The 25,546-nt window shown below is 53.4% G+C and overlaps 1 protein-coding gene across 2 annotated transcripts in view; it reads left to right on the forward strand.

Annotated features, from left to right (window-relative positions):
• The window catches only part of DEF6 (DEF6 guanine nucleotide exchange factor), a 33,870-nt gene extending 16,161 nt beyond the window's left edge, over positions 1-17,709 (forward strand). For both annotated transcript variants that reach the window (XM_077839415.1, XM_077839416.1), the window contains exons 2-11: positions 737-877; positions 3,814-3,999; positions 7,361-7,588; positions 8,910-9,056; positions 10,487-10,595; positions 12,544-12,842; positions 13,738-13,904; positions 14,488-14,686; positions 16,022-16,112; positions 16,695-17,709. In XM_077839415.1, the coding sequence (XP_077695541.1) occupies positions 737-877; positions 3,814-3,999; positions 7,361-7,588; positions 8,910-9,056; positions 10,487-10,595; positions 12,544-12,842; positions 13,738-13,904; positions 14,488-14,686; positions 16,022-16,112; positions 16,695-16,906 (1,779 nt within the window). In that variant the 3' untranslated portion in view covers positions 16,907-17,709. The remainder of the gene's footprint in view (positions 1-736; positions 878-3,813; positions 4,000-7,360; positions 7,589-8,909; positions 9,057-10,486; positions 10,596-12,543; positions 12,843-13,737; positions 13,905-14,487; positions 14,687-16,021; positions 16,113-16,694) is intronic.
• Positions 17,710-25,546: the final 7,837 nt, after the last annotated feature.

The following is a 25,546-nucleotide window of genomic DNA, read 5'->3' on the forward strand; positions in this document are numbered from 1 at the left end:
TTCTAAGCCACTCCAGCCAAGTGCAGCTGAGTGTCAGTTTGTTTGCTCTATGGTTCTGCGCCTCCATCCTTCGCTACAGTGATGAAAATGTGATTCACTTTAAATGGGGAAATAAACGATGAGATGCCACAGATCTTCCCTCTGCTCCTTGCAGCCTATACTTACCTTTGGAATGTGGGAGTTTATCCCAGGCTAAACTGGGATACTTTTGGGGAATCCGTTGTTAAACAATTAGCATATCACTGACTTCTCGTTGGTATATGAGGATGCTCAGATGAAACAGACACTTGTGTTCACAGCAGGTAAACAGAAGTTAGATAAAATTATCAATACTCGTGCTGGTAAGTTGCAATGTAATACGACTTTACCTCTTACCATGCAGAACAAAAACGCAAAAGAACTAAAAACAGAGAGAGAAAGCAGGCTGCTCCCTAAGGCAGCGATGTCCAATTCATTCTACTTTGTTCTAGGCTGGTTCTTACCAGACTGTCTGTGATTGTACACGGCTCTAGAGCCCCTTAGCCTGCAAATCAGGAAACATCCCACTCTTAAAGTGATAACTTGCAGTTCCAACACATCCCCGATTCACCACAGCACTCAGTCACACCTGGATAGCTAGGTTGGTGTCTGCATGTCACTGTTCTTAGGTGCCTATGGAGTGCTGTAGGCTCGTTGTTGTTAACTAGTGCTGTGCCAGGAAGCTGTGGAGTGCATCTGTTTTTTCTTCCTCTGCCAGGTGCTCTCTCACAACCTGTACACGGTGCTTCATATCCCCCATGACCCGGTGGCGCTAGAGGAGCATTTCCGGGATGATGACGACGGACCGGTATCGAGCCAGGGCTACATGCCTTACCTCAACAAATACATCCTGGATAAGGTAAGCTCCTTCTCCTTGCCCTGTCTGCTTGGTTGCTGGTGGAATTTCATTCTTCTCCTTTCTCTTCGCCAAGGCCAGTCATCCCTTTAGAGCACCCCCATCTGTGGACTTAGATGTCTTTTCCTTAAGAAAGGACCATTTGCCTGGGATTTAGGAGTCAGTGTGTCTAACTTAGCCAACGCCCTGGCAGTTGAACCGGGCACCTCCAGAGCTAAAAGCATGAGCTGTTAACAGCTTGAGCTAAAGCTTCCTACATGAGGCTGTAACAGATTCATATCCTCAGAGAATCGGACGCAGAAGGGGACCTGTAACACACACTTGCTGGTGGGTTACACTGAGAGGGAGGACAACCAGAGGCCTTAATTGACCCTGCGTTGCATCTTGTCATCATTGAGACGTGGGTAAGATAAAATGCTACCCAGTCAGAACTCCCCGCTCACCCTGCCGGTGGCCTTCTGTAGCTGCTTTGCACAGGTGTGTGTGTCCACCCTGTGCGAGGCCTTTACGCCTGCTTGCCTGGGGGAGGGAGAGTTCAAAAGACAGATAAAGGCTGAACGTTATGAGTTGCATTGGCAGCTCTTTGCAAACAAAGTCACCCCTTCCGCTCTGCCAGCCCTCCCTGCATACCGTGAGTCAATGTTTCCAGAAGGGGCAGCGTAGCTCTGACAGACAAGACACCCAGCAGTGGAAAACCCGACAGGAAAGCTCAGTCCTTTCTCCTTTAGTAGGAATTTTTTTCGCCCCATTTGGTGGTTTATCAGGGCAGGCGAAAATAGAAGTCGGCACCGCAAGGGACAGGTATTTGGGGTTTTCTTGTATCTCAAAGGCATCTTTGTTTCTTAAACTGAAACATTGTGGCTTGTTGCTCTGTGGGCTGCTTCCTCTGGGCATGTGCAGAAGGAAAAGTTACTAGCAACTTTATTCCACTGTGCTCTTTAAAGAAGGGGGCCCCTAGTCTAGTGCTGGAACACATCCCCTTCTTGCCCCGTGATTTCTGAATAGCCAGACTGCCCTGCCCTCGATTGCTCCACCAGCTGGTGGAGTAGGTTTCTGCTCATGGTGGGTCAGAGCAGAATCGGGGGCGCAGGGGTTCAGTGTGCCAGTGTGAGGTGGTTGGACTACCACCTGTGACCGTGGCACAGGGTGTCTCGCCTTCCATGGGGGTGCCTCCCTATTGCCCTAGGTTGTGCCTTGGCCCGTTCAGAGCTGCAGCTAATAAAAGAAGCCATGGTTCTTGTTTGTGCAATGCATAGCCCCATGTCTCAGCATCTCACCCTAGGTAATCAACACAGCAAAGCATGTTGCTGGAGCTGAGGGGGTGGCATAGCAGTCAAAGCCTCTGGTATTAAATGCCCCTCCTCTGCACTGTAGTCAGCTGTCCATCTGCAGAGTTCTTAGCCCAAGACTTGGGGATCTCCTGGGTAGTAACACTAAGCAGTACAGGCTGTTAGTCCGTCAGGGAGCAAGAGAGAGCCACAGGCTCTGGCTATGTCCAGCAGCTCCAGTGAAGGATCTTGTTTATATTAATTACAGCTAAACCTTGTTCCTTGCCTCTGCCCTGCTATAGACTCCAGAGAATCACAGGTTGGAATCCTGACTGGGCCAGCCCAGCCCATTGAGTTTAGATAAATTGAGTTTCTTGTGGGTGGGTCTTTCAGAGGAGACATTTCAAAACCCAGCTCTTGTCTGCGTGGCCACGAAAAATATGAGAGGGCATTTTGATAAGAGTAAGTGGTTTACCCTGGTATTTACAGCCAAAAAGTTTTCCTCCCACCCTGCCCCTGGGCAGTGTGTTGTTTGGATGCTGCCCCACACCCCAGCAGTGGCTGCATTTCACTGAGGGTGGCTGTGCGCAGTTTGTAAAGTACCTTCTGGATGAAAAGTACTATAGAGCTGTGAGATGTGACTGAGCCATTATAGTCACTGTCATGGTATCCCCTGTGTGTCACGGAGTTCTGAAATAATCACTGACACACTGAACCGACCAGCTGTGAAAGCCCCCACACACGGTCATGTCCAGGTCCATGTGCTCAAGGGCTAGGCCAGGCACTGTAGTGCCTGGCAGCTGTTGAAACATCACACATCTTTAGGGTGACCAGATGTCCCAAGTTTATAGGGACAGTCCCCATATTTGGAGCTTTTTCTTGTCATCACCAATTACCCCCCATCCCCATCCCGATTTTTCACATTTGCCATCTGGTCACCTTACGCATCTTGGATAGAGTTCGGGACTGGGACATAGGAGATCTGGGCTCTATTTGTGGCTCTGCTACTGCCTGGCTGGGTGACCTGGGATGAATCATGTCCCCGCTCTGTAAAAGTTTCCCCATCTGTAAAAGGGGGGTGCTGATCCCAACCCTACTGCATAAAGAGCTTTGAGACCCAAGAATGGAAATGACTCTCTAAATGCCAGTATTGTTTATTATCTATCTTATGCTGCCTTCTGCTACTTGGGTGCAATGGCAGAATTGCCAGGTCTGTCTGAGAGGGGGAGGATCATGCCTGGCTGACTTACGAGGTAGGTATCGTGACATGATGCCCTAGGTACTCCATTGCTGGGTGCATTAGTAAGAGACCGACAAGCAGCAATTCTGTATCAGAGTCCCTACCGCTCTGCCCTCTGGGTTCATGTTAGAGTGCTCTAGGACTAGAGCAGGGGCCTGGGAATTAGGACTCCTGACTTCTAGCCCCAGCTCTACTGGTGACATGCTGTGAGATCTTGGGCACATCACTTCCCCTCCCCATGCCTCACTTTCTCCAGGTGTCAAATGGGGGTAACGATGCTCCCCTACTTCCCGGGGGTGACAAGCAGCTTTGGGACTGTGGAGTGCTTTGCACTCCTGAGATGACAGGCACCATAGCAGGCTGTTACATTATTCCCAGTGCTTTGTAATGTCACGGCATCGCCTTCACTGGCTCCCGGGATGTGTTTGCAGGTGGAGGAAGGGGCTTTTGTCAAGGAGGATTTTGATGAGCTCTGCTGGACATTGACGGCAAAGAAGAATTACAAGCCCGACCGGAATGGGAACAGTGTCGTGTCCCATAAGGATGCCTTCAAGCTCTGGTGTCTCTTTAACTTCCTCTCTGAAGACAAATACCCTCTTGTCATGGTCCCAGATGAGGTAGGAGCTCCTTGTCTTGTCGTTTCACTCGCAGTCAGTTCCCCAGCTTCCCCCTCACTGAGGAAAACTGTGGCCAAGTGCAAGAGACTTTTGTTGGACTGACAAATAACACAGTGAGCCAATACGGTCTAGTGACGTGTCGTTCATTTGTCTACCTTGCAACATTACAGCCAGGAATAGTGCTACAGGTTGGTAGAGGAAAGCGCAAGGTTTTCCCTGCAGCATCACCAGTTCAATTCCAGCCTAGATCAGTGCTGACCAAGTAATTTGCCGGCTCTTAGCCGGCCTGTGTGGAATTAGTTTATTTCACCTCAGACCAGTCTCAGTGGGGCCAGAGATCACATCTCAAACTCCCATCCCCACACTGTAATTGAGAATAAGTGCCAGCTTTGTTGGCAGTCCCAGCGGTGAGGCCAAGGGCTGAATGGATCGTGGAGACTGAATTCCCTTCTTAGGCTTAGAGGAGGGTCCCTCCAGGGCTTCTGCAACTGGGCAGACCGGGGTGAAGGATTGTGCTCTGCTTGTCCCGTGGATAAACAGAGGACTTTGGTGCAGGTTTAACGAAGCCCACACAGCTGCTGTAGAAAGGAGGGGTGACTAGGTGACAGCCGAAGGGAAGGAAGAGGGGTGAAGCTGTTGCAAGCAGTGGTATGAGAAACGCTCTCTAGGCTGATCTGTTTCGTTACCTGGCCACCGTCCCCCTTACATGTGAGAACTGGCTATAACGGCTTGCAGAGCCAGAAGAGAGGTGGGTCAGAATTGTGTGTCCAAGAGGAAGGGAAGTAGCTGAGGCAGAGAGCAGCCCGTTCTGCCGGTGAAGCTGCAGAACAAGCTCGCGGGAGCCAGCCGTCGTTCCCCAGGGGACTGCTCCGTAGCGAAGGTCCTCGCCTGCGGCACGGATAGCCGGATGGCGTGGAAAGGGTGCGAGGAGACAGTGCTCTATCGGCTGGCTCGTATGATTTGCTGCCCTGGGCGTTCCACTCAGCTGGCCCTGCCTCCATCATGGAGGGCAGGCATTTTCAACCCCTCTTTGCAGGGAAAGGCCTGGGGAGAGCCATGTCTGATGCTTGCTATCCACTCCAGCTGGCTTTCATGGTGCGGATGCAGCTGTAGCAGAGAGGATGAGGGTACAGGGCTCACGTTGCACCTGCCTGATCAGCCAGCACCATGTGCTGGAGCTGCGTGAGCGGCAAAAGCTGTCCGTTGAAAACACGAAAGCCCAAAAGCTGCACTTTTAGTTAGCTTCGAGCCCCCAGGTTTGTCATGGGGATGTAAACGGAGCTGAGCCAGGGACTCCCACCTGGGATTGCCATTGTGCACCTTCAGGAGCTGGCTGAGTGGGAGCCAGCTGCCGGTGCGGACATGCACTCGCACCCTGCAGGGCCCTCCCTAAGGCTGCCCCCCCTTTCCAAAACGAACGTGGAACAATAAGCCTCTCACAGCCCACCTAAACCCACACAACCCCATAAGCTCAGGGTGCTATCGGGGGAATGTTGCTGATCATTTTACTTCCCTAATGAGTAGCTTTATGTGCGTGGTTTTGTCAATAGAATCTCCTGCACCGCATGACGTAGTTGGACCACTGCATGCTGGGATGTGGTGCCCGTGAGCGGCTGCGGAGCGGCGGAGTCCGTGTTTTAGCCAGCGGGAAAGGCTCTGACCACCCCAGATATGCAAGTGCATGCCGCAGGGTTAATTAAAAGAGAGGAATCCCAGCCACTCAGCCAAAGCGGCTAATCATAATCTCTAAATTCCACTAGGCACACGGGAAGAAAGGGAGGGTTTTTATGGTCTCCCGAGGCAGAACTAAAGTCCCCATTAGGTGGTTTGCAAATCCACAGTCTCGGGCGGGGAAAATAAACCCATTGCCCCTGGTTCCAGAGCTGGTCAGCAATAAGGGGATGGTCTGGGCCTGGCCTTGCCCGTCTGACTGACGGGCTGGTGAGGATGGCCTCTGTCATGCCCCCATGCTGGGCGCTCTCTGCTCCCACCCCGCGGCGGCTGCTCTTGCTCCATCTCCCCTTTAGATCAGCAAAAACCGGAGCTGTGCGCATGCATACACAGCAACCGCACTTCCTGTTCCCCAAGAGAGGCATTTCCTGTTCCACAGACCTTGACACACTGAATCATCTTTCTGTTTGAGTGGCGCTGCCGGGGGGCTGGGCATTCGCCTGCTTCTTATAAAGGGGGCAGCGTATTGGGGCTTTTTCCTTCTCCTCTGAGTTAGGCTGTTGTGGGGGTGGGGGCGGGACATCCAATCCAGGGGACAGAGTCGGCACTATCCCTTGCCCTGGGTTACACCACAATTAAACCACAATGACTGCAGCAGGGTTGCATGGATGTCAAACTCGACCCTTCACATCTGGGCTCTGGCTCAGCTCTTGGGAGATGAGAGGTGGCTGAACCCCTCAGTTAAAATAACCAAACAAAAACCAAAACTTTCTGATGTTTTTTTTTTCTTATTTTTTTTTTAATTTCAAGGTGATTTCCTGACGTTTTGACCCACTTTCTGGGAGACCATCTCTCCCCCATCTTACAGTAATTTGCTGTGATCTCAACAGCAGCCAGAAAGGGGCCCAGAAATCCCCAGCTAAGACTGAAATTACAGCACTGGTATGAGACACCTGCCTCGTGCCCTAGCTCTAGCACATTTGAGGTAGTTATCCAGCCCCTGTGACGGATTCTGCAGAATCTAAACTTTTTTTTAAAAAAGAAGTTTCTAGTTTTTACGGTTGCAAAAAACACTTCCCAAAAGCAAACTGGCTGTAGACAATGCAACTCTATCTTCCTGAGTCTGCATGCAGCCTGAAACAGCCAGATCTGAGCAGTGTGAGCTTCACCCAGTCATCTGCAATTGTGTGTTTACCCTGAAACCTAATGATGGTTCTTCATGAAATGGAATTTAAAATATTTTAAGTGTATCACTGTGATTGTCAGCAGTTGTGTGTGTGTGTTGGGTAATCGCTATGTGAGTGAGGGGCAGAAATAGCAACTTGATTCTTTCCTACTCGACAAAACTGAGTGCAGTAGTAACTGTACTAAGTAAAATCATAGGCCAAGACTTTCAAAACTGATCACTGATTTTTGGTTGTTTTGGGGTGGGCTACTAATGACTGGGGGGGAGTCTCAGGTGGAAATGTGGATTTCCCTACTTCTTTTCAGTGAACATGGGGATTCCCTCAGGTCCCTGGGGTGGAGTTGGGTGTGCCCCCAGCTCTCTGGAAGTTTGGGGGTGAAAGTAGTGTCCATGGGGTGAAATACGGTTGCTTCCAGGGTCTCCAGGTGTTCTGGGGTGGCCCCATGTCTCTGGTGGTCCCCAGGTGGAAATGGCTCTTGCTTTGCCCCCCAACCCCACCTGCAGGTGGAGTACCTGCTGAAGAAGGTCTGCACCTCCATGAACGTGGAGCTGAACTGCTGCGAGCTGGATGACTACCTCTCGCAGGATCCCCAGCACCAGAACGGCATGACGGTCTGGCAATTCCTGGACCTGGTGAACTCAGGGAAACTCCTGCGGGGGATCGAGCGGGAGGCCGTCAGCATGGCCGTTGAAGAGGTGTACCAGGAGGTCATTGAGGACATGCTCAAACAGGCAAGGAGCTAGCAGGGACCCTGGGAGACGAGCTACTGGGAGAGGAGCTCGGGCTGGGTTCTGATCCCCACCAGAAATGGGCTGCACCACGTAACCTTGTCACTGAGCCCAGGGGCTGTGGGGACCTGCCCATCTCGGGGCAAAGCCACGCCCTTTCCTCTCACCCCAGGAACAATCTTTCACCCCTCTCCAGTTCCATATGGACAAGGTCATAGGGCTATTCCGAGACAACCCTACCTGCTGAGTTCATGGGGAGGGGCGAGTTTAGAGCCCTGGACAGGGGGGCTGAGCCTCCCTCCTGCCCCAATCCTTCCTGGGAAGCTCGTGGGAACTACATGTGCAAAGGGCTCCCCGAGACAGCAGCCACCCCGAGACAGCCAGGTGATGAGTCTGCCAGGAGCGTCTGGGCACGAGGCAGTCTCTCAGCCCTTCTTATTAGCTACGAGGCCAGTTTTTGTACCTAAAATATTTTGCTAAACTGAACACAGACCCTTGCTTGCAGCCAGCATCTCTGATTGTTTGTTGTGACAGCGTTGCCTAGCAGTGCTTAGAGCAAGGAACAGCAGAGTCAAGGCTGCTGGGTCCCATTCCCGTTGTGTAATCCTGGCCAAGTCACCCAATGTAGCCCTGGCCAAGCCAAGCTGCCTCAGTTTACACACCTGCAGGTTGGAGACTGCTTTCGCCTGTCTTGTGGGAGCACAGCGAGAGCCTTGAATAGAAGGTGCTGGAGAAGGGAAAGTGTCCTCTGTGTCTTAAACCTGATCCCAAAGCCCTCTGAGCGATAAAGCGCTTGTGTGTCTGGTTGGCTGCTCAGGAGCACAGGTGTTCATTGGGTTTTCCTTTCGGAAAGTGCCTGTCCATGCTTATAACCGAGTGTGTAGCCAGCTAGCGGCTCAAGCCGTGGCTTGTGGCCATGCCCGCCATGGCTGATGTGCAGTTGGTAATGTGGCTGGGCTGTTGGCTGACGCCTGTTTCTGTAACCAGTTCGGCACACTGTGGATAGGACCTGTGCTAGTCAAACTGGTTTGGCGGGTCCTTCTTGCTCCCAGCAAGCTGTGTGCAGGATCACACTGTGGGGCACATTGCTCCATGCATGTCTGCTGGGCACCCCGTCCCCTCCTGAGGCAATACGGGACAGGGGCCAGCAGATTTCCCAGCGTGCACCAATACGCACACCGGTAGGAAGCACGGTAGCTGCGGATGCACCGAAATGGTTCTGATGGCTCGGTGGGAGCCAGGTGCAAACCCCACCTTGGACTCATAGCGCAGGGGCTCTCTGGCACGGCCCCTGGTTTGAGATCCCAACTCTGTCTGGGTGCAGGGCTACCTCTGGAAGAAGGGCCAGCTGAGGCGGAACTGGTCCGAGCGATGGTTCACACTAAAGCCCAGTGCCCTCTCCTACTACATGAGCGAGGAGCGGAAGGAGAAGAAAGGCAGCATTGCCTTGGACAAACACTGCTGCGTGGAGGTAACTGCGCCAGGGTCCGGATGAGAGAGGCTGAGCTGGGCCATCGGTGCAATAACAGTTCCCCCCTGTCTCCCCCACGTGTGCGTGCACCCCAGGTGTTACTGGTCCAGTGGGTGATAGACCCCAGGCAGTGCCTGTGGAAAGAGAGCCGGGGACATACGGTCAGACTGATTTCACTTCCGTTAACACAAGAGCCGCGGGGCAGCTCGAGGCTAGAAAGGCTCCCCAGATGCCGTGGTGATGGACGGTGTTCAAGAACCAGAACCAACCGGATTTTCACAGGCTAGGGCACAAGGGTGGCTGCTGTGTACGTCTCCACTCAGCATGCTGCAAAAAACCAGTGTGTTCTTAGCTCGGGTTAAAATAGCAGGGCAGATGCAGCACTTGGGTTTTAACTTGGGTCAGCAGCGTGAGCTCCAGCCTATAGGGCAGCCTTGAGCTGCTAACCCGAGTTCAAGGCCTTGTTGCTGTGTCTTTGCTGCTATTTTAACCTGCATTTGCCAACATGTGCTAAGAACGCACCTTTTGCGGCGTGGACTTACCCTATGTGACATGAGCTTGCTCGTCGTCAGCCCAGCTCCCAGCCAGCCGGCCTCCCTGACAGAAAAGTCCCTGCTACAATTGGCACTAATTGGCAGTCTCTGAGGAAGGGCCAAGGACTGAATGGGCCCTGGAGACTGAGCTCTCTCGATCGGATCAGATGCCTATTGGGCAGGGGCCTGGGTGGGGGAAGTTTGTCCTGTCAAGCCCTGTATTTGGGATAGATGGAGGACTTGGTTCTCCCGGGCTGTCAGTCCAGCACCTTTCACCAGCACTAAATCCACACCAGGTTTCAATCAGTTTTACTGCTGGCTTCTCCTCTCCAGCATTGCCGGCTGCTGCAGGGTCCCCCGGGGGCGTGCAGTGACATCAGTGGTACACAGGGCTATGCTCGAGGGTCATCTGATCTGACAGACCCGGCATATGAAGCAGCTGTGTGCTGCCTGACATCCCACCTGCCGCATGCATGTGTCGGTGGGGATGGGGATGCTCGTCCATTGCTGGTACCTGGCCTAGCAATATCAGCTGGGTGCCAGGCTGCCCTTTGTCAGCACGCTGCTCCAAAGGCTTCTGTCCAGCAAAGGAGCGGTTAATACAGGGCCCCGATTTGTACAGGGACTGGGGGAGGCTGATCATAGGCGGGAGAGGAAAGAAACGTTTCTCTTCCTTGTAATTCCTGCCCCTTTACGTCCAGAAGGAAAGGCCCTAGGGGAAGGGCACGGTGGGGAGCTGCCTGGGCCAAAGGAGGGGGCCTGGCAGGCTGGGAGTTGTGCTGTGGGGGGCTGTCCCAGACTGTAGGATGGGGGGAGGGGGAATTTGCTCCGTGGGCGCAGGGGGGATTTGCACTATTCCAGGAACGGGAGCGGTAACTCCTTCCCCTCTCCCCTTAGGTCCTGCCCGACCGGGAAGGCAAAAGGTGCATGTTCTGCGTGAAAACCTCTTCTCGCACGTATGAGATGAGTGCCTCGGACACCAAGCAGCGGCAGGAGTGGACGCTAGGTTTGTGTCACAGCGCCCCCGCCGGGCTCTCGGCCCGCCCTCCCTCTCCATCCTGTCTTCCTCTTGCTCCTGAGTCGCTTCAGTGGAAGGAAAAGATGAAACCGTGGGGTGGCAAAGGAGGCAGCCTCTGCCCTTGAGCTCTCTGTGCACCTCTGCACGCTCAGCACCCCTGGCAGGGCTGCCCCAGGCTCATAAAACTGAGACCACGTTTCTTTCCACAGGATAGTAACAACTCCCATTAACTTCAGTGGAGCTGGCTGCTTGTACCCTCTGCTGGGAGAAGGGGGAATGCCGAGTCTGATTCTTGGCATTCTCTGTCTCTCTTACATGTGGGTGGGTGGTAGGACATTCCCTTGATGTCCTTCGGAGTTCCCCTTTCCCCTGCTTGTGAGCTATGTGCCACTCAGCAGCCTCACTCCACCCTAGAGGTGGCCACATTTTGTGCTAGGTGCTGTGTGTATCTCATTGGTGAAGCGCTTTGGGATGAAACTGAGAGAGATTCTAATTAACTAGCCACTTAAAGCAAACTAAGTGAGGCACTGCAGCCTAGTGGCTAGAGCATTGAACAGGGACTCAGGAGACCTGGGCTCCTGGCTTGGTCACTTAGGCTGCTGGGTGACCTTGGGCAAGTCACTTCCCCTCGCTGGGCCTCAGTTTCCCCATCTGTAAAATGGGGTTAGTGTAAAGAGCTGGGAGATCTACTGATGGAAAGAGCTAGGTTTTATTATTAACCAGCTTTTCTTGTAAACCTCTCCCAAGATTCCGCTAGTGTCTGATCAGCTGGCACAGGTGCCCATTTCACAGCATTCACACCCAAACACTATTTCCAAAATGTTTCAAGTTGTTTGGAGTTAGCTGCTGGACCTTCCAACATCATGTTGCTGCAAACCAGGTCACTTTAATCAGACCGACTCAGAATCCATGTCAAACAGCCACTCCCTCGAAGAGCCATACAGATGCTGCCATGCTTAGTACTTTACAACCGCGAAGTAATTAGCACCCTTGGGACACAAATGAGGATTGTTGCACAGATTGAGAAACTGAGGCACGGGTTGGTCAAAGGCCTGATCCTGTTAAGTGACCACAGCTCCCATTGAAGTCAAGTAGGTCTCAGCACCCTGCAGGACTGGGTCCAGAGCTCATCCTTTGGATGATGTGGATGTATTTGACATACACGTGCATCTAGAGGGGTCAAAATGCAGGACGTAGAACCCAGGAGTCCTATCTGCCAGGCTCCCAGTCTCATTTTCGTAGTAGACCATGCTCCGGCCTTGTGGCTGCTGACACGCTGGCTTTAGAAAAGGTTCAGAAAAGGGCACCTAAAATGATGAGGGGTTTGGAACGGATCCCATATGAGGAGAGATTAAAGAGGACTGGACTTTTCAGCTTGGAAAAGAGGAGACTAAGGGGGGATATGATAGAGGTTATAAAATCATGAGTGGTGTGGAGAAAGTGAATAAGGGAAAGTTATTTACTTGTTCCCATAATATAAGAACTAGGGGCCACCAAATGAAATTAATGGGTATCAGGTTTAAAAGGAAGTTCTTCGCTCAGCGCACAGTCAACCTGTGGAACTCCTTGCCTGAGGAGGTTGTGAAGGCTAGGACTATAACAGGGTTTAAAAGAGAACTGGATAAATTCACAGAGGTTAAGTGCATTAATGGCTATTAGCCAGGATGGGTAAGGAATGGTGTCCCTAGCCTGTTTGTCAGAGGGTGGAGATGGATGGCAGGAGAGAGCTCACTTGATCGTTACCTGTTACGTTCAGTCCCTCTGGGGCACGTGGCACTGGCCACTGTCAGTAAACAGGATACTGGGCTGGATGGACCTTTGGTCTGACCCAGTATGGCCATTCTTATGTTCTTATGACACGCTGCAGCAGCTGGATCTATGGCCCAGCCTGGTGTGGCCCTGCTGAATTTCCTTTCCTTCCTTCCTTCCCTCCCAGCCATTCAGACGGCGATCCGGTTGCAAGCAGAGGGGAAGAAGTCCCTGCACAAGGACCTGAAGCAGAAGCGCCGGGAGCAGAGGGAGCAGCGGGAGAGGCGGAAGGCTGCCAAGGAGGAGGAAATGCAGCGCCTCAAGCAGCTGCAGGAGGAGAAGGAGCGGAAGCTGCAGGAGCTGGAGCTGCTCAAGGAGGCCCAGCGGCAGGCGGAGCTGCTGCTGCAGGAGGAAGAGCAGCGGCGCCGGCTGCAGCACGAGGAGATGCAGAGGACCTTGGAGGTCCAGCTGAAGGAGGCTGAGCAGGTTGGCGGGGAGGGAGGAGAGGTGCCGTCCACGCTGGGAGGTTTCCATTAGCACAGGGGACAGTTTCTCTCTTGGTCTCCCTTGTAACTCACCAGAGACCCCGAAGTTGGTAAAATCTGGGTCACTACTGCTGTAGCCTCCTGGGTCTTTTAACTGGCAAACTCCAGACCCCCGTGCACAGCAGCTCTTGGCACAGACCGTCCCAGGCACTGCATCCCGTTGGGGCTGCACTGGGGCTCTCCCTGCTTTGCAAGCCTAGCACAGTACCTGCCCCCAGCTTGGCTAGTGTTTTCCTAGCCTCAGACTGCCAAGCAGTTCTCAGACCCAGGCTGAAGGGCCACCCCTCCATTTTCCCCGTCATAAGGGGCTCGGTTTGCAGCTGCACCGTGCGTCTTCACGACGGCTGATCGAAATTCAAGCGCCCCGAAGGCCAGCTGGCTGGGCACGCGCGGGGCTTCGATTTCACAGTCCTGTGCAGTCCGGGGCGCTACTTGGCGGAGCTGGGACATCCAAATGGCAACGGGGACAGTCTCTGCAGCCCAGTTCATTCCCAATTCAGCAGGAAGGCCTGCTGGGTGGCCAGTGTCACATCTTTGGGGAGCAGGCTGAGGTCCCTGTTGCCCACCCCTGGATTTGCTGGTGAGCTGCTGCAGAGGGTTCAGGTCTAAAGGCACCACCGCCCTGGGGAGCTAGGGACAGGGCCGGTGAATGCGGCTCCCAGCGCCCTGTAGAACCACAAGCCGGCTGCACAGGGGCGTCCGCGGCGGGGGGTACGTCCAGCTCCATCTTCCTGGCAGTACAGAGAGGAGAGGCCGGGTTCGGGTGGGGGCTGGGGACCCCTGCGCTTGGCTGCGTGCTGCCCATGCCGATCACCGTCTCCTCCCCGCGGCTCCAGGCTCGCGCCTCCATGCAGGCTGAGATGGTGCTGAAGGAGGCGGAGGCCGAGCGGCAGCGGAAGCGGATCGTGGAGCTGGAGGACATGCAGACGCGGCTCCAGGAGGCCCTGCACCAGGAGGTGAAGGCACGGCAGGACGAGGAGTCTGTGAGATACGCCCAGGCCAGGTATAACCAGGAAATACCTTCCTTCCTACTGACTCCTCAGTGGGCAATGCTCTGAGACCTGGCTGCAGCTCAGCTGGGAGCTCCTGCACAGCCATTCACTGGGGTGCTTGTCCTTGCTGGGCCACATATAGAGGTTGATGCACCTGCTACAGCCTTGGCTAACAGAGCTGGGTCTTTTAGGTCCGACAGTGAGGCTCGTGCTTTTAGATCCAGAGGTCACAGGTTTAATTCCCACTGCTGCCGACCCACTCAGGGGTGTGGCGATACTCCAGCACTCCTCCACTATTCCCCACCGCGCCCCTCGCTGGAAGAGACGGAGACGGGGGAAACTGAGAACTTCTTTCAGAGCCGGTGCTCCAACACCGTTCCTTACAGTGCCCAGCCTTCCCAGCTGGTACCCCTTCCCAGCCAGCACCTCTACGCCATTCCCTACAGCAGTTCCCGCTGGAGGAGATCAGGCGTGGAGCCAATCCCCCAGCGTTCTTGCTGGGTCTGGAATAGCTCTGAGCCCCGCCGCGGCAAGGTCGGGTGTGTTGGTCGCTTGGAGGGTGGGGTACAGCCACCTCTCGCTCTTTCTCGGCAGGTTGCTGGCTGAGGAGGAGGAGAAGCTGAAGGAGCTGATGAAGCTGAAGGAGGAGCAGGAGGAATACATCATCCAGACCCAGCGGGAGAAGCAGGTCCTTAAGCAGGAGATGGAAAACAAGAGCAAATATTTGGAAGAGGCCCAAAAGCAGCTGGAAGAAGTGAGAGAGAACAGGCAGAGGGTAGACCAGGATGTCATGGTGAGCATCGTACCAGTCCTACTTCCCAGACTGCCGTTAACCCCCCGAGAGAGATTTACCAAGCCCACCACCTGGAAAGAAATAGGTTGGCTTTTGTACATTGGAAATCGGGGTTTCCTCTCAGGGAAGATCGCATAATTTACTTTTAGCATGTGATTCTCCTTAATATTAGAGAAACGGGGTGCGATCCTGTTCTCACATACCCTGCTGTAAATGTGGAGTAGCTGTATTGAAGTAGACGGCATTACACCCATGTAAACGCTGGTAAATCAAGGAAATCGGGCCAATGGATTTCAACAGAAGAGAACTCCCCTGTCTAAGCATCTATAAATATACTCATCGCCATATCATCTAGGTGTTCATGTTTCTTGGTAAAGGGGCTGTTGGTGAGTGACTGGTGGCTGCTCTGATGGGCAGAGTTTCAGACTCTTCCGCAGGAGTGGTGTGTTCTCCTCTGTATACGAGGGAGCAGAGTTTACTTTAGCTTTACGGTAGCTTTGTTTGCAGCAGTGGTAGCATCCTCTGAGTGGCAGACCAGCCAGAAGAGTGAGAGATCACAAGGTGTCTTAGCAGCGTGTTACAGCTGCCACCAACTGAATGTTCTCTTCCATAGGTTAAGAACAGTTTCCCAAAGAATATTGGCGGGAGGGGAGGAAGTGGTGGTTTGAGTGATGAATGGTGGTTGTAAGTTTCACGCCCACTAGGCTTGGCTGGCAAACTCTATTGTGGGAAATCTGCTGGAATGGCACCCCTAAGGGTGGGTCGCCAAACCACCAAGAGGGGGGTTCCCTCGCTACCATGTTGCATATTGAGTCATTTATTATCTGTCCGGCAGCATCTGTGTACGTGGGGCACTTTGTGGTCATCAATCGAGGCCAGAGCCCCGCCTTGAGGGGTGACAATGGACTGTTTATGGGTAGCAAAGGCATCCAGGCGTGGGGATGGAGGGGATTAGAGCAGTGAAAAAGCAGAGCTGGGGTGGCAAAGAGCAGCCTGATTAGGAAGGTGTTGGTAGCTGAGCACTGCTCTGGCCGTAGCAGACCCCATGCAAAATTCAGGACGGTCACACAAATCAGAGTACCCCTCTGGCCCATGGGGCTTGGGGTCCCCAAAGCTGGCTCTGGTTGCCAGGCTGGTGTTGGTTCAAAGCCCTGCCAAAGCAGAGCCCAGGATAGTTGAGGTCAAACTCCATTCTTCAAGGCAATGTAAGGGTGAGGCCCAGTTTCTGTGCAAAGGAGCTGGGAACTTTCTGTAGCTGGTTCAGGGCACGTGGGTCTGCACTAGGTGGATTTGTCAGCTGCGTGCGTGTTACCTGCCTGTTCCTGTTCATTTCAGGCGGCCCAGAGGAAGCTCCGACAGGCCAGCACCAATGTCAAGCACTGGAACGTCCAGATGAATCGACTGATGCACCCCATTGGGCCAGGAGGTGAGAGGCGGGGCTAGGACTTCAGGGCAGAGATATACCTTAATGTGACAGCTCATTATTTTGCAGCCATTCTGCCTTGGGATCCTTTCATATCTCACAAGCTAAACAGGGTTGGGCCTGGTCGTTACTTGGATGGGAGTCCTCCAAGGAACACGTGTCGCGCTTGGGAGCACTGAGCAGTTGGAGACACTCTCTTCCGCACAGAATGTAAATACAAGATCCTAACTACTTGTGGTTATTCAATATTCCGTTGTGTCCCTTTTCACTGGGGTAGGGGGTGCTAAACCAAGTCTCCTAGCCAAATGCCAGGGAGAGCAATTGCGTTCTGCCTCTTCTTTCACTTCCTGTCTTTGCCTAGTGTTGCTCTGTGCTGTTTAACAGCTGCGAGGCTGCACCCCAGAAGTAGCTGCATTTCAGGAGCAGGTGAAGTGAGAATATACACTCAAGTCAGTGAAGTGCTTTGGGATGAATGGCCGTTACATTACACGGCTGCAGTGACACTGAGAGGCCTATGGCTGTGCTGCTTCTGTCTGAAACTGCACGTGCCGTGGGAAATAATCATCTGTTTGCATCTGTTCCCAGAGAAGCGTACGACAACGTGTGGAGGATTCCCCAGCATCCCACCCGTGCTCCTCACCAGGAGGGAGTCGTCCCTCAAGCTCAGGCAGAGATTAGAAGATAAGAACTGTGATCTTGAGAGGGAAGACAGCAAGAAGAACGTGAACAATGGAGAGACCAGGAGGCTGTCGCTATCTCCTGACATGGACACCACGGCCACGGAACCCTCTGACTAGCCTCAGGAGCATGGCAGAGCCCAGCGCAGAACTGTGGGCACCTCGGGGTGTTCAGACTAGCAACAGTAGTCAATGCGGTGATCTCTGTAGGGAGATGAGCTGTATGTAGACACATGCCAGAGGGAAGTACAGATTCTATAGGAGACGTATATAATGCATCTAGGGCAGCGGTGCTTCCACTTTATGCAACTAAAGATTGGTTGCAAAATGCGAGGAGCCCCAGAGCCACACCTGACTTGCGGAGATACTGCGGCTTCTACCATCTGTGTTGCACAGGTGCAGCCCTTGGCGATTACAACTCCCAGCATGCTGTGCTCCGTTTTGACCTGAGCAGCCTGCTGCCTTCCATAGTAAAGCCGAGGGTGGCTGTGGATTGCCTTGTAGAATCCTGCAGACTGTTTGGCCCATGGACCCTGCTCTGGCCACCCCGCCCCGGATTAGGATTTCCCAGCTAATTGCTATTGCAACCACAGCCATCTAGCACCCCGAGATGTAAAGTGCATGGCTCATGTAAAGGTGACGTCCAAAAGAGACTTCAAAAATTGAGCTGTGCCTTATTTTGCTTATTTTATAAAGACAGCCAAGAAGATGTTTGGGATTTTTTTACCTTAAATATCGGCCTTGTCAAATCTTCCCTATTTTCCCAGGAGGACCCATGGGTATTGTGTGCCTTCATGCCTTTATAGAGGGGGTAGGGAGGGACTCTTTAACAAAGATGTGCTTTCTCTAAGGTCTTCATTAGTCACTGGAGTCAAATAGATGCTAACCAAAAGGAACCAGAAATAAAGCTTTTTAAAACAATGCGACTGTAAATCTCCTTCCCCTCTGAACTGCTCCTCTTTCACTCTCCTCCTGACCCGTGTGATGTCCTGCTTTCACTAGTTCTCCTTTCTCTGTTGAGTCTTCCCGAGCAGGCAAGGTCTGAACTTCTAACGCAGGGAACGATCCATTTAAAAATAAATCCTTCTCAGGTTTCTTTATCCATCATCAAGACCTGAAAAATGGCACGAGTTGGTCATCTTTTCCTTTTCCGTGGACCCTATAGTGAGGGCAAGAGTTGAGTGGGGATGCCATGAAGGGTTCAGAGGTGAAGTCACCAGTGGAAACTTTGCTCTTGGCCCTGATGTGAGATGAAGTAGGTACATTTCAGGATGTTCTTCTGGCTGGCACTGCCTGTGAAAGACGCACTCTAGTGTGGGTCGCTGCTGCATGGAATTGATTCAGCAGGAGAATGGTCCCAGGTCTTCACCTGCAGACGCATGCAAACACAACAGGTGTCTAGGCCAGAGAGAACATCCAAGCCCATAACAGTGTTGGCCAAGACCTCTTGATTACTGGTGTGTAATTCAGAAGCTGCTGTCTGTCCGTTTATGCAGACGGCATCCGGAGTTGTCTGGTTTTCTTTGGGAGCTGGGCAGAGGGAGCTAATGCTAGGACATGCTGGCAAAGGTGTAAAGATGATCAAAGGAAGATGCTGGGGCATGATTCCCTGGGGAGAACACTTAATTGTCTTTAGGGCTGAACAGAATTCCACGTTCCACTCTGCTCTGCAGCGTCTCGGGCTGAATAAAGTGGGGGAGTGATAAGAGAGTGCCTGCCTGGGAGTAGGTTGGCACATGCCCAGGGAGCAGAGGAACAAGCCGCAGCAAGGCGCTAGATGTTTGGCAGCGCCCCCCCCGCCGCCTCCGTAGATTCCTGCTTGCCATTCCCAGACTATGTGGGTCAGCCCAGGGACTCCTGCTCTGGCAGTTCTGCCTGCAGTGACGAGAGAGTGGCTGATTTCATCCTCTGACTGCTGCGGGGAAGATTTGGGTTTGACCCTTCAGTCCCACAGTGAGTTCTGTCCCTCTGGGTTTCATTCTGAGACATGGTTCACAGCCAGGGTAGCTAAGCTGGGCATCCCAAAACACATCTGCTTCAGGGCAGCTTTTAGAAATAACCCCCCTTTCAAATGACCATTAAATAGACACGTTCTGCCCATTGAAGGAAGAAGTCTTGTTGTTGGGAATTCCTGGGCACCTGCAGTGTATTGGTCCGCCTTCTGCCTCTGGCACACAGCCCTGGCTTCTCCTGGTGTGATCCTTCTTCCCACGAGGCCCCTCACTGGATTCAGAACAGTCAAGAAACTGTGACCAGCCCTCATCACCTCTGGCATTCCCAGACATCAGCTACTTGGCATTACCCTGGCTCGTGATATTGACCTCCTTTGATAAAACACTTGGAGAGCTAAAGCTATATAAGAGCTGGGTATAATTATTCCACAACCACTGTGCTTTGAAAACACCGACCCCTCTTTTTTGAGCTCAAGGAGAACCCCCAGTCACTGCATCAGGAGGGTTTATGGCCTCTCTGGATGAGAAGCCCTTAGAGCGTGCAGAGAGACACGCAAGTCTAACAGTCCATCCGGAGCAGGGTAGCGGCCACGTGTACTGAATGGGTCATGGTGGCTGAATTCCCCTCTCTGCCCTGGGGCGGGGGGGGCGTTCCCCTCTGGGTTTGGATGGTGCGCATGGTGGTGGGCCAGGCTCAGGGAAGCCTGCCCTGCCACTGCCCGTGGTGTACCTGATTTAAAGATAGATGTCCCAGTGGTTAGGATGTTAGCCAGAGACCTGGCTTCGAGCCCCTACTGTGTGACCACGGTGGGTAAGTCTCTTATGCCCAGATCCTTTTAGGCTCCTGACTGAAAACAATAGCAGTTAGGAGCCAAAATACCTTTGTGGATTTGAGCCTTAGCCTCTCTGCGCTTTAGTGCCCCATCTGTACCATGGGGCTAACTGCCCTGCCCTGTCTCACAGGAGTGCTGCGCGGATAAACACATTAATGATTGAGATGCTCAGATACTACAGTAATGGAGGCGTCTAAATAGCTTCGATATCTACCTAGCTTCATAGGCCCTCGGTCTTCAGGACTGTCCAGCCATCCTCATTTCAGGGGCTCCGTCTACTTAGGGGGCGAGCCAATGCTCACTGAAGGCACGGAAAAGCCTCCCCTTGACTTCAGTGGGTGTCTGTGTTGCAAACCCCGGAGCAGGTGCACCTGCTGACTCTCTTTAAAAGCTTTGGCCCAGGTGTTGTCTACATCGTCTCATTTACTCCCTGGCAGATTAAGAACATGAGCCAAGTCTTCTGGCACACTTTGCTGCAAAAGTGCCAACATCAGCATTCCTTTTTCCAAGCACCTCTGTTTGAATAGAGTTCTCCCAGCCTGTGGCTTTGAGTGCTTTATTGCATTGGGCACAGGGCCTCCGCTCCAATAAAGAATGTTTTGAAAGCTGGCGCGGATAGAAAACCGTGCTGTAAAAGGCTAGGTCGGAGTCAGCCCAGTGAGCGCAGAGGAGCTCTGCCAATCTTGTTCCTACCTTGAGCTGCTCTGGGCAGTTCCCCACGGAGCTCTGTCTTTTAACGCTGTTCCTTTACTATGAGGTTTTCATTAAACCGAGCGTGAGCGACGCCATTGGCTGCAGCAGGTTTGCTTACGCCGGTTTGGGGCCACACAGCTGTTCTCGGATAAAGAGACTGTGTGTGTGACAGCGGCCATGCTGATTTTTGCTGAGTGGCCCCACTGTAAAAACACCACAGACCCACACTCGACACAAAAGCACCACAGATGGGAGAGGATCTGTCTGCCTCACATTTCTCCTGACCACCCAAAATAACCACGCTTGTGTGATGTCAAGGGGCTGTCCACCTTTTGCAAACCTGGAGTCTTCTCCCATGCAGCAGCCCGGAGCCTACCCGCTCCTGTTTAGAAAGGACAGGGTGGTCATGACCCACCCCCTGGCTCACAACTACCCGCCTGAGAACCCCAGGGAGGATGAGAACCGACCACCAAGGGGCTGTGGATGTACCTCAGCTGGCAAGCAGGGCATGCTGGATCCCTTCAGTCTTTCACACACAAGGTGTGGAAGAGAGAAGGATGCTCTGATTAGTGGGTAAAGAAACATCCCCGTCAGTTACAGAGGAGCACTGAGGCCTGGTCAATGGACTCCGCTCGCTGACAGGAGACTGGATTTTGCTCGAATGCCTTCTGGAGACAAGGGGCAGCTGCTCTTTGGGGTGGCTGGTCTCTTGCAAAGGGAAATGCCCAGGAGTTCTGACCTGGCCGATGAGGTGATGGTCTCAGTTAGCAGGGAGTGGGAGTGAATGGTTCTCAAGCGGGGACTTATCTTTGCACCCAGGGAGGATCTCCTCTGTTGGAGGATGGGTTTCTTAACCCTGGAAAGTGACAGGCCCTTGGGAAATCTTTATACAAGGGGCTTTCCCGGATAAGCCACACTCTGCCTGAAAACGACAGGGAAGAATGCAGGCTTCAACCTCCACTGGAAATTCAGGGACTGGAGCTACAAGTCTTCTCCATCAGCCGCATTACACGCTATCTATGCACTGATCTGCATTTTCCAGGCCTCTGTCATAGGGGTAAGTAGGGGCTGTACCCCACCACACCCATGCTCTAAATTCCTGGGTGTCCTCCCCACTGCAGGAGGAAAAGGTAGCTGTCAGCACACATAGGGATTCACCTTCCCATTGGCTGGGAGCAGCAGCCGTGATGCAACTGACTAGCTCGTGATTTACACCCTCCAAAAGCAAGCCTAAGAACCGGTGTGGAATATCTGCTTCAAACCCCTTTTATTTCCCCAGAGGGGCTGCCCCCTGGTTTTTGTTGTATAAAATGGTGTCGTTTTTCCCTCAATTCCTCGCCCATGCAGTACAAGAGTTTGGCAGGTTGATTACTTCAAGTGAGAACAGGCATGGAGTAAATAGACAGCACTTCTGTCAGCACTTTCCTTTGATCAGTGGCTGACTGACTTCAGATGTGTCTTGGTTGCGCTGCCTCCCCGTTTTGGTGGGGCCAAGACAGAGCGGAAAGCGCTTTGACTGCAGGCTGAGTCAGCAATTTTGGGGGCCGTGATTAGTTGCTGCAGAGACTTGAACTAAGAATAGGGTAGAACGCAAGGATCACAAGTGAGAAATCAGGTGAGAGATTGTGAAACACCATAGGTCTTCTCCTGCATTTAAACATCCCCTGCTGTTTCCATACATCCTTTGAGCTGCTCTCCCCCGCCCCCCCCCATCAGTTATTTTGCTGGGTCTCATCCTGTCTTAGTTGGATCCGAGGGTCCCAAGCTGTGGTCCCTAGTCCACTTTCCGGTGGGTTGCAGAGAGCTGGTGGCCAGCGACATGGTGCTGGCCCCACTCCTTGCTTCCACCTGCTTGGATTGCATCTCTGACAGTATTGTCCTAATGTTACTTTGCCAGGTCAGCAGTTACTGTCGCTGTTATGAGGCGCAGCATCCTGCTGTCCCCTCTGGGAGAGGCAGTGTTCAGAGGCCCGTTGCTGTATGGGAACATGGGCCATGCTATGGGAAAATACAAGAGCTGCTGAAGTCGGCCCTGGTCCTGGAAGCTTTTAGGCATCTGAGTAACTTTATGCCCATGAGGGCTCCTGTGAGAAACACCCATTGTGTTCAAAGGGGGAGAGTTGCTTTTGTATATAAGTGTTTGCAGGCTCAGAGCCTTGGCGTGGAAACTCCTTAGAACAGAGGTTGTGGTCCTGATTCTGCCTCTGTTTTACTGGTGTAAATCAGAAAGGCTGAAACCAATGGAGTTAGAACTGAGCCCTTTGTGTCTTGCATCATGCCACCTGCCTTGCTGCCCGGAATGCACCCTCTTCTGTTTCCCCCCCCCAACCCCCCAACCTTTTGGGCCAGTTCCTGAACTCGGGTTACACCAGTGTAAAGCAGGAGTCACTCCTCTTCATTTACACTGGGGTAGCCGACAGCAGGATCAGGCCCGACGTTTGTCATTTTTCCATCTGCAACCTCACATCTCTGATCAGCAATCGTTAGTGTGACCAGGAAGCCACAGAGGTACGTGGCTCTGTACAGCTGGTAACCTAGGTCAGTCCAAGAGCAGAAATCAAAGCCTGAAGGAGGTCGGAATTAGTCCAGCACAAGGCTGGGGCAGCTTGTGGCCATTCAGGGAATGGAAATGGGGGTGAGAAGAGCTCTGGAAGCTGAGCATGGTAGCTGGGAATCCATCCCAGAACCTCCGTGGTGGCCCGGCAGCTCCTGTTGAATTGAAATTGGTGGGAGGGGCGAGCACACAGCTGAGTAGCTCCTGGGATCCAGCCCACAGTCAGGAATGGGCCTAGGAGTCACAGGGGCGTGCTCAGGCGAGGAGGAGTGTAAGGAGAGAGGGGGAGGCGTGGGGTGACGGAGGTGGAGGCAGGAGCAATGCAGAGGCTCTGGCGTGGAGGCAGAGAAGCTGGGACTGCAGAAGCAGGGAAATGAATGCAGTGATCCGAGACCACACCGAGGTGCAGACAGAAGAGGCATCCGCATTGCATGCTAAGGCTCCATCGTTCGTTGTCTTGGGCAGGTAACTGTCTCACTATTAAGTATCTTCCAAGTGCCAGTAGAGAGGGGTATGGTGCATGTATGTTATCTGACTGGTCAGAGCAGGGACCTGGTAGCTAGGACTCCCAGGTTCTATTTCTTCTTCTGGTGGGAATGTGGTCCAGGGATTAGAGCAGGAGATGGGACGTCGGGACCCCCGGCTTCAATTCCTGGTTCTGCCACTGATCACCGCATGACCTTCGACAAGTCATTTTCCTTTCTCCCTCTGTCAAAGGGGGAAAATACTTGTCTCACAGGGCTTATATAAACACTGGTTGAAAAGTGTTTTGAGATCCTCCAGTGCAAGCTGCTGGCCAGGCACAAAGGAGCAGTATTAACAGTGCAATCAGCACAGCCCAAAAGCAAACTCACAAAGCAGGAGTCCGGCTGCGGGATCCAATAAAGATAGATAAGAAGCAGTACATAGTAGGGCCAGTTCAGAAGCCAGGGCTACCCTTCGGACTAAGCAGTCCAGGAGCCTTTGTAACACTTATCTGGGTTAGTCCTGATGCTTGAGCCTGTAAATTTCTTGAGACAAGGTCTGTTTATCCTCTTTGTTCTGCCTAATCTATGGGTATTTACAGGGCTCCCAGCACCAGAGTCCATCAGCACTAAACCTTCCAGTGCCCAGAATGCTGCCACTGCTCAGTGAATAATTTGTCGCCATTAATAATTTCATGGCCTAAGATCAGCAGCAGCCTGTATCATTTGGTCATATTTTTACCCTCATTCTTACACCAGGGCTGGTTGCGGGTGTGACCAACTGGCCCGGTAACCCCACTGGCCAGTCGCCAGTCTGTTGTGAGTGGACCCAGGGGCTGGGTCCCACAGGCTGCCAAGTCAGGTGGGTCTGGGTAGCGGCTCCTCACTGATTCTAGCCCTGGGTCTTCAGGGCACGCTCCCAGGCGCCCTAAACTCCAAAACCAGCACCTCAGCCCACGCAGTCCTTCCCGCAGCCTCCTCTGGAGCTCCACCAAGGCTGTGAGCACAGAGTTACAGATCTTGGAACAAACAACAAAAGTCCAGAGCTGCCCCGTGCCCTCGTCTGAGCTCGCCTTGTCCGAGGCTGCGGTTTGTCAGCGTTTCAGGCTGGACCAAGTCCCCCCGTCCCCTGCACGTCCTCCTTACGTGTCCGAGGGCTGACTCCCCTCTACACAGCAGTCCTTGACTCTGAGGAGTCATAGAATATCAGGATTGGAAGGGACCTCAGGAGGTCATCTAGTCCCACCCCCTGCTCAAAGCTCTAGCCCTCACCGGTCTTGTGGGTCCCCCCTTGTGTAGAGACTGTAGGTCCAGGTGGCTGGGCCAGCAGCTGAGAGACAATCAAAGTGGATGGTTCCAGCTCACTTTGTGGTGATGTAGGGACCGTCTGTTGCTGAACTGCCTGCAATGCTGTTGGGCAGGTCCAGGCTTGTGCATCACAGCGCCCTGCATTTCCGCATCTAGTATAAGAACAAGACAGCGTTTGGAGCTTGACACAGCCACGTGACACAGCCACGCTGTCACCGTGTGCTCAGGCCCTGATCCTGCATTGCTCACAGTCCCACAAACCCCTCTGCCCGCTCAGCGAGCGCTCCCTGCAGAAGCAGGGGGATACACTTCCCTCAGAGAACCCAGGGTGCGCACACTCTCTCTAGTCACCACACTAGCCATGTGCGGCTGGTTCAAGCAAAAAATTCACAGGTTAGCACACAAGGGGCTAGATCCCTCACCTGAGCCACCTCTGCAGACTCAGGTTTGCCAGATATCCAGGGGCAGCGCTGCCCTCTACTTAAAAGCTCAGCAAGTTCTCAACCTTTCCCAGCCTGAGCCCTTCGCTAAGATCTGCCCCGGCCCCACTTCTTGTTACCAACAGGGGAAGGACAAGGTGGTCGCTACCCCTGCCACGTTCGTGACCCCCAGGTTGAAATCCTATGGACTAGCACAGGGGTCCGCATCCTGCTGATATTTAGTAGCACTCTGCTGCCAGCCAGGGTCCCGGCCGCCGGCCCCCCTGCCAGCCTGGATGGACGGAACGCGGGGCCAGCAGCCGGGGCCTCATCTGGCAGGGACCGGCAGCCAGAACCCCAGACTGGCAGAGGGCTGAGTGGGGCCGGCGGCCGGGACCCTGGGCCAGCAGCAGGTTGAGTGGGGCCAGCGGCCGGGACCCCGGCTGGCAGGGGCCGGCAGCCAGAACCCCAGACTGGCAGAGGGCTGAGCGGGGCCGGCAGCCGGGGCCTCGTCTGGCAGGGGCCGGCAGCCGGAAC

The sequence above is a fragment of the Eretmochelys imbricata genome, chromosome 21 (genome assembly GCF_965152235.1).
Source record: "Eretmochelys imbricata isolate rEreImb1 chromosome 21, rEreImb1.hap1, whole genome shotgun sequence".
In the NCBI taxonomy this organism is placed as follows: domain Eukaryota; kingdom Metazoa; phylum Chordata; order Testudines; family Cheloniidae; genus Eretmochelys; species Eretmochelys imbricata.